Source organism: Myxocyprinus asiaticus, chromosome 38, assembly GCF_019703515.2.
Source record: "Myxocyprinus asiaticus isolate MX2 ecotype Aquarium Trade chromosome 38, UBuf_Myxa_2, whole genome shotgun sequence".
In the NCBI taxonomy this organism is placed as follows: Eukaryota; Metazoa; Chordata; class Actinopteri; order Cypriniformes; family Catostomidae; genus Myxocyprinus; species Myxocyprinus asiaticus.
The window spans coordinates 32,159,479-32,168,167 of NC_059381.1; the positions used below are offsets into that span (position 1 = coordinate 32,159,479).

The window sequence follows — 8,689 nt, forward strand, 5'->3', positions numbered from 1 at the left end:
GTAACATTTTCTGCCATTTCTCAAAATATGTAATCTTATTTCTCTGATCAGAGATTTCTGCTGCAAGATTCCACTTATCATCAAAAATTAGGTTATGAAGTATGCTATGAGTTTGAGTGGGCAGGAGCTCAGGCAGGTGCTTCATGTGTTTTTTGTGCTTTGAACTTGTGATGGAGCACATTTTCTTCAAATGATTACTCTCAATTCTTCAGGCTTTTTAGAGTAGTCTGCTGCCAAATTCTGCATTTCTCTTATAATAGTCCTTACAGTTTTCTAAACTGGCATTAATCTCACTACATAAATATTCTGTGCATTCAGAAATGTATTTTAAAATAGACTTTATAATAGACTGTATGCTCTCTTGCTTTTCACCTGTGCCAGTAGCACTGAAATAAAGACCATTGCCCCATAGTGGGAGCTTATGAGAACATGTAGAGTGATATAACCACACTGCATGCATTATGCAGACGCAATTCAAGAGCCAAGTGTGCACACATCCCACAATTCTGCACACTTTTAAAGGGGCGCGAATGATCAGATACCCGTGCCTATCAGCCACAGGGTCAACTCTATGACAATTTTCTGGTGTCAAGTATAGCCGGTACGTCAAGTTTTAAGCCCGAACACAACCCAAATCCGCAATCGCTCACTCTCTTTATAATTTCTTCTCCAAGCAAGTTGAAATATGCTGCATTTTATTTAAGCATCATAGGCAACATTCATAACAGCAACTGCAACATACAGTTTTAACCAATCTACATATTCATATTCAACCTAGCATATTCTCCAAATTCATTAAACCATTTTAATATTGTTATCTTAATAAACTGTAGGAATGTGACATTCAAACATCTACAAAGAGATACAAATGCAAATGAGTCCGGTGAATACACGCCCAAATTTCACCTTTGAAGGACGTTCTCAAGTTTCCCGGTAACAGTATTCCCTCGGATAACCCCGTGAGTTATCGCTTTGAGACACCGCGGGCAAATGCCTAAGTGCCTAAGGTAGTTTGGCGTGTGATGATGATAGGAAAGGACTAATAAAGCACACTGGGCTTGCTCTCTGACTTCACATTGGCTACATTCTCATGTGTTGCTGCTGGCACTATATGAATAATTGAAGCGCCGGTGTCTTAACTCTGCCAGTCTCATTCGCCGAGCTGGAGTGTCGGCGCAAGAACAAGCGCTTGTCCCGCAGAGGGAGAGGGGGGTGCGCCGAGTCCTCCCAGAGACAGTCGGTGGCTGTATGGCCTCCACCCTCAATCTGTCAGATCTTCTTTGCTCTGAAATAAAAACATGAATTCACTCTCTTCCTTCCTTCCAGACACGCATATCTCAAGCAGCTTCAAATAGACAAGTTCAGCAAAAAAACGTCTTCTTTTCAAGTTGCTTGTATAGGGTTCTTAAAGAAATATTCGGGGTTCAATACAAGTTAAGCTCAGTCGACAGCATTTGTGGCACAATGCTGATTACCACAAAAATAATTTCGATTTGTCCCTCCTTTACATTCAAAAAAGCAAAAACCTAGGTAACAGTAAGGCAAGTACTATGGAAGTGAATGGGACCACTGTCGGTGCTATGGGGCCCGGGGGCGCCGTGCCCCCCTTTTGTCTTTGATTTTCCTGATTTTTATTTTAAGTTTATCTAATATTATTTTAGTCTATTTTAACAGAAGGGGGAACATAAAAAAGGACGAAAGAATATTTAGATAAGATGGCAAATTTTAACTGCTCGTCTTTGTTATGAGGGAAAAAAGGTGACGTTAATTTCAGAGCTAAAAGGGAACTGTTGTTCAAAGGCTGCCCAAAATATGATTTAAAAGACTTTTTCACTCAGAAATGAAAGATCTGATGCTGTCATCGGTGGCTAATTTCTGATTTCAGCAGATAAAGAGACGAACGTAACGACAAATTTGCAGCGATTCTCAAGGCGGGATGCATGGAATTAGTGTTTAAGTAACATTAATTCTTTATAATGTCAAAACTCCTTTGGGTTTATGGTGTTACGTTTTCATGGCAACATATAATTGGAAATAACTTTCCACAGGTTACCAAACGATTTATTACACTAAAATCATGACAACACGCCTATTGTTTATGTCTTGTGGCTATACTTTTGAAACAGTGAGTATTTTAACGTTTACAGATTGGCCCCCATTCACTTCCATTATAAGTGCCTCACTGTAACCCAGATTTTTGCTTCTTCTTTTTTTCTTTTTTCTTCTTTTTTTTTTTTTTTTTTATAAAAACAGGCACCAGACAAAAAATTTTTTTGTGGTAGTAAACATAATGCCACAAATGCTGCCGATTGAGCTTAACATGCTGAACCCAGAATATTCCTTTAAGCTGGATTTGGTGCTTTAAAAGTTTTTATGTTAGAACAGGAAAATTGGTTCTGAATCGCACTTCATGGTGGGCCTGTGCCCCAGTACCAATAAAAGTCCAAAACGCCACTAGTATAAAGAACCTTAAACCCAAACAAAAAGAACAGTTTCAGCAAAAAGCTATTCTTTTGGTCAATTTGGTTCTACATTGAAATATTAATGCCAAAAAAAAGAAAAATGAATAAATAAATTAAATTAAGGACCTTCTTATTTTTAGCGTATTTGTTTCTGGGTTTTACCACAAGATAGTTTTCTGAAGAACTAATCAAAAAGTTATTTGTGGAACTTTGTCCTATATGGCATCAGCCTGTAAAACCCCCTTTGGTAATAACTGGAAGTTATTTTTATAGTGCAGTTGAAAACCTGTTGTTATCAGTCTGATCATTTACATTACATTTTGAAAATTCAAAATGTAAATTGAACCAACAACAGGCAGTCACAGTGTTTGAACATGGCCATATATGACACATAAGTTTTGGCCTATAGGCCTCTACCTTTCAATCGATCATCAATAATTCAGTCGCCACCACTGGCCACATGCCTCTGCTCTGTGCTGGACTTAGTTTGCACCATTGTTTGGGGGTTATGATATAAAAAGTTGAATTACTGCTCTTAATTATTCACGAACCGTTTCCGACAATGAATGTCCCCCACCTCTATCTCTCACGCCTTGTCTAACTCAGTTGGGACTGATCCTTTTTTTTTTTTTTTTTTGCAATTAGGAAAGGATTTAAATTCTAAACAAAAAAAAACAAAAAAAAAATGTGAATGCTAAATAGAGGCTTAAGTTATACTTAAACTAAACGTTTAACACCTGCTAAAAAGTTCCATGACTGAGAAACAAATACGATTTTAAAAGTGGGGGTAAAAAACGCCGCTTCAAATTAGTAGACTATAGTATACTAGCCTACTGAAATTATAAAAAATACAAAATGTAAATACATTGAATTACTCAATTCAATTAAGTGCATTAAATGAAAGAAATATGTCAGAATAACCTACATATAGCTCACTTTTATATCGGCTATGTAATATCCATGAACAGTCATTCCTTAAATTAGTAGGAAAATCGTTATATTTACAAAAATCGTTTTATTTTCAAACTATGTGGAAATTAGTATTTCAAAGGATATAAAATAAAACAGATGTTCAAGCTTGTCATATATATATATATATTATTATTATTATTATTATTATTATTATTATATATATATATATTATTATTATTATTATATATATATTATTATTATTATTATTATTTTATATATATATATATATATATATTATTATTATTATTATTATTATTATATATATATATAATATATATTTTTATTTTTATTTTATTTTTTTTATTTTTATTTTTTTTATACTAGATATGCCCTTTCTGCTGTTCGGCTTTAAAATTCACAATTTGAGCGTATTTCGTTTTAACGTGAAACATTACGCGCAACAAATTTACAATGAAATCGTTACATATATTCCTTTTAATTGTTGTATTTATAGTGCAGCACTAATAGTAATAATAAAAATCCACCTTTCTAAAGTAAAAAAATAAAATTAATATTTCGTTTTTAAGATAACAATATATATATATATATTTTTTTTTTTTTTAAACCTACTAGCAACATCGCACTTTACCAAAAAGTATTCAGACATGAGTGAACTGAGGCAAGAAAACGACTCTGATCATCATCTTACCTGAACACACGGAGTCTTCCTCCATCCCTTGAGCCTGTAGAGTTCCTGACTAACAACTCTCCCATCAGCTCTCGGGATGTTTTATACCAATATACAATTAATATTGCATCGTCATTACTTAATAATTTCAAATCCGTGACAGACATTTATTATTTAGTGCTATCTGCGTAAAGAACTTAACATCGAGAATTAGAACAGGAAAAGACTTAAATTCGATTTAGTTATTTTCGTTATTTCTGTTCTTTTTATATTAAGCCTTAATATAATTATCATAGGCCCTATTTCATGACATTTTAACCCCAACTGAGATCAAGAGGCTTATTAATAAAACAGCACGTTCTTCTAATAAAAGATGTATGAGAATGATTTTGACGCGTCTAGATTTGTTGGATATAATTTATGTAAGATGAAGAAACTATGCAGTCCAAGTGCAGTCTTTGGGGTTCATGAAAAATGTCCCACATTTGACTTTTTCATTAAAAACTAAATATGAGAGATTTCGGGCGTCCTCTTGAGTTTACAGTATGACATCAGATTTCTCTGATATTTTGCGCAGTTATGTTTTGAAACATGGTGAACTATATGGATGAAATGAACCCAAGAAGGCTTTGGAAAAAACAAAACAAAAACAAAAAAAAATCTACAGTTTATTAAATGACATTCAAAGTCACACATTTCGTAAAGTGAAGTTTAAACGTGAGAGAGTGCAGTGGCTACATTAATGCAAATCAAATAGCAGCATTCGTCATTACACCATCAGTTTTGCATATTAGGATCACTTTGATGAACCGATGATAATTACCACAAAATAAATAAATAAATAAATAAATAAATCGTGACGATTTGTGACAATCTGTGATTTCCACCATAGTCACGTATATGCCAAGACATTCAAACGAATATTACAAATAAGTGATACTAACATAAGGTAGACCTTGTGCGTAAATTGAATAGGCTAGTTAATAAATATAAATAAGTCTTTAAATGTAATCTTTAAATACCCAAAACACACGTACACACTTCAAAATAGAATTTCCCGTGTGATAATACTGAAACAAAGTTTTAGCTGTTCAGTTAATCTCCTGGAAAATATATATATTTTTTTTTTCTACGAAAATGAAATGAAATAACAACTAAAAAAGAGAGCTTTTAAAGGATTGAACAGTATTTCTTTGTAACTAAGTGCAAAATTAATATCCACTTAATTACTGACTAAAAGAATAGGTAGCACTTTACATTACAATGACCATATCACGTGCATTACATGTTTCTATAATTCATTCATATCACTGTGTAATCACTCGCAATCGGCTCCGTGAAATAGTCTGCCTGTTGTTCATTGGTCGTAATTACACAATAACCTACACTGTAACGTAAAGTGTGACCAAAGATTAATCAACGTTATTTTTAAGTTGTGTTAAATTGTTGGGTACACCAAGTGAAGGCAATATGAAAAGTAGGTACTTAGAGTCTGTATGGGCTTAAAATGCTTAAAAGAAATATATGTAGATCCCTGTGATGTTCCTGAAATGTCTAATTTGCAAAAACTTAGTGCACTGCTGAATATTTCATCCTTTTCTGTTTTTGCCGTTGATTGCAGAACCAAACCCGAACCACGTTCTTCTTTAGATCCAACTTCTCCGCGATCGCTGCGATTTTCTCGGACGATGGTCGCGGCTGGATGGCGAAATACGCCTCCAGCGATCGCTTCTCCGGAGCCGCGATCGACGTGCGCTTTCGTTTCCTCTCGTTGCCGTTAAAGGGGTCTGGTTTGCCATTTTTCTCCCGGTAAGCCGCTTCAGCCTCCTCCAGCCAGGCTTGGAGGACGGGTTTGAGGGCGATCATGTTGTTGTGGGAAAGCGTTAACGACTCGAACCTGCATATGGTGCTTTGGCTGAGCGACCCTACCCCTGGAATCTTCAAGTTGGCGAGGGCAGAACCAACATCCGCCTGGGTCACTCCGAGCTTTATCCTTCGCTGTTTGAATCTCTCCGCGAACGCTTCCAGCTCTCTGGGATCGGACTCCACATCACTGACGCACGCCATCCCGTTGTGGACCGACAGGGCGTGCGGGTGGCCCATGGCCATGGCTTGGTGCAGGTGACCCATTTGCAGGTGGTGCTGGTGGGCTTGCGTGGTCATCACTGACTGGTCCGGCGGGGCCCCCATCCCACTGACGGATAAACTCGAGGAGATGTGGTCGAGCAGGTCCCCCTCCAGAGTCTGGTGGCTGAGGTGATGGTGATGGTGATGGTGCGAGGGCAGGTTGGTCGAAGGGTGCGATATGGGCACTGTGGAGGAAGAGGACGAGCAGGGGACGCTGCTCATGGTATGGTAGGTGACGTCCGTCTTGAAAGGGTGACTCTTGCCGTGGGACACAATGTCAGCCGCCACCAGAGCTTCAGCGCGGGCCAGCAGACTCTCATCAAAGCCGCTGAATATATTGCCCTGGAGCTGCAGGCAAGAGCGCGCATATGGAAGTCAGTGGGGAATTGTGTTAACTCCGGATTACAGAACATTCCCAAGCACCCTCCTCAAAGTACAGGTCATAAAAATTAATATGAAAGCAGGAGCTTTTGCTTGGATAGGCATGTGCGGGAGAGAGAGACAGAGGAGGAAAGGAGAGGAGAGGAGGTGGGGGAGGGAGTGATGTTGGAGCAACTCAAAACACCTCAAAGTGACAGAACGGAGACAGTACGAGTAGTTACCGTGAGACATACCTGCGGGGCAGGTAGGCACACTCGACGCATGCCCTCGGAGCTCGCGTGCAGCGCGTGGTGCATGGAGAAGTGCTGTTTGCCGTTCATGGCCATCATCTTCTTTGCGCACCTTGCGGGAGAGTGGACCTGACATGGATGCGACGTGGTGCTCTGGATCGACGCTCCTCGTGTGTGCTGTTTCCATTGGCAGCACCGCCGGGTCTGCCCCCCCCCCCCCCCCCCCCCCACACACACCTTCAACTTTCAAGCAGCGAGTCAATGAACGCAGGAGGGCTTGCGCGCACGCGTCACATACCCTAGCAAATACATGTGTCCATGTTGCAAATGAAAAATGGAAGCAAGTATTTAAATAGTTGAGTATTTAAAAAAATAAATAAATAAATAAAATAAAAATAAAAATCTTCTTTTATTTTTCATAGTTTATTATTAGTTTTAATAAAATTAATTAATCATATAGATTTATTCGATCTTATTTTGTTTATTTCTTCATTTCTTCTTTTATTTTATTTACTATTATTTTTATTTTTTGTGTGTTCATATTTTGAAAAAAAAGGGCTTCTGATTTGACAAATGAATTTAATCAGAATTAGAATCAGAATGAGCTTTATTGCCAAGTATTCTTCCATATACAAGAAATGTTTCTTGATGACAGAAGCTTCCAGTAAACAAACAATACAACAACAATATTCAGTATTCATAATTAATTATTATAATCTCACAATTACTACAAAAAAGGTCTGGGACATTTTACAATAACAGTATTATATCCAGTATTATTCTGCATATAAAGAGCAGATAAAATATCATTTTTTTTTTAAAATGCATAAATTCCAAGGATTAATAATCGCTAATTATTAAAATAATGAATGTATTTTGATGTCATTATAAATATGTGTCATTGGTGGGCAAACATACTGTCACCCTTGGTAAATATGAGCAAAGAAGGCTGTGAAAAAAATCTGCATTGTTTATCCTTTTGATCTTTCATTAAAAAAAATCACAAAAATCTAACCTTTAATTGTAGTACAATTAAAGTAAAACAACTGAAAAAGGGAAATATCTAATTATTAAATAAATATTTTCTCCAAAATGCATTGGCCATAATTATTAGCACCATACTTTGTGCAACCTCCCTTTGCCAAGATAACAGCTCTGAGTCTTCTCCTATAATGCATGATGAGGTTGGAGAACACCTGGCAAGGGATCTGAGACCATTCCTCCATACAAAATCTCAACAGATCCTTCAAATTTAGAGGTCCATGTTGGTGGACTCTCCTCTTCAGTTCACCCCACAAATGTTCTATGGGGTTCAGGTCAGGGGACTGGGATGGCCATGACAGAACCTTGATTTTGTGGTCAGTGAACCATTTTTGTGTTGATTTTGATGTTTGTGTTGGATCATTGTCCTGCTGGAAGATCCAACCAGGGCCCATTGTAAGCCTTCTGGCAGAGGCAGTCAGGTTTTGATTTTTTTATCTGTTGGTATTTCATAAGAGTCCGTGATGCCATGTATTCGAACAAGATGTCCAGGTCCTCTGGCAGAAAAACAGCCCCACAACATTAAAGATCCAGCACCACATTTAACCGTGGGCATTGGGTACTTCTTAATTTCTGTGTGCGCCAAACCCATCTCTGGTGTTTGTTGCCAAAAAGCTCTCTTTTTGTTTCATCTGACCATAGAACCCGGTCCCATTTGAAGTTCCAGTAGTGTCTGGCAAACTGAAGACGCTTGAGTTTGTTGTTGGTTGAGAGCAGAGGCTTTTTTCTTGAAACCCTCCCAAACAACTTGTGGTGATGTAGTATGTGTCTGATATTTTTTTTTTTTTTTAGACTTTTTGACCCAAAGACCCAACTAATTATATATAATAATTATCTAAGCAATTCTC

General features: G+C 37.4%; 1 protein-coding gene across 1 annotated transcript; it reads right to left on the reverse strand.

Moving 5' to 3' along the window:
- Window positions 1-4,862: 4,862 nt before the first annotated feature.
- LOC127429360 (POU domain, class 4, transcription factor 3-like) lies at window positions 4,863-6,899 on the reverse strand. Its single transcript, XM_051678345.1, has 2 exons — window positions 6,804-6,899; window positions 4,863-6,537 (listed from the first exon to the last, which is right to left on the reverse strand). The coding sequence occupies exons 1-2, from the start codon at window positions 6,897-6,899 to the stop codon at window positions 5,632-5,634; spliced, it is 1,002 nt and encodes a 333-aa protein (XP_051534305.1). The 3' UTR covers window positions 4,863-5,631.
- Between the last annotated feature and the right edge of the window lie 1,790 nt (window positions 6,900-8,689).

Bases quoted from the DNA above. Each gene is read 5' to 3' on its own strand.
- LOC127429360 (XM_051678345.1), bottom strand. From the start codon at position 6,899: ATGATGGCCATGAACGGCAAACAGCACTTCTCCATGCACCACGCGCTG. The intron at 6,538-6,803 runs GTATGTCTCACG...TCTTGCCTGCAG, and splicing joins TGTGCCTACCTGCCCCGCAG to CTCCAGGGCAATATATTCAG.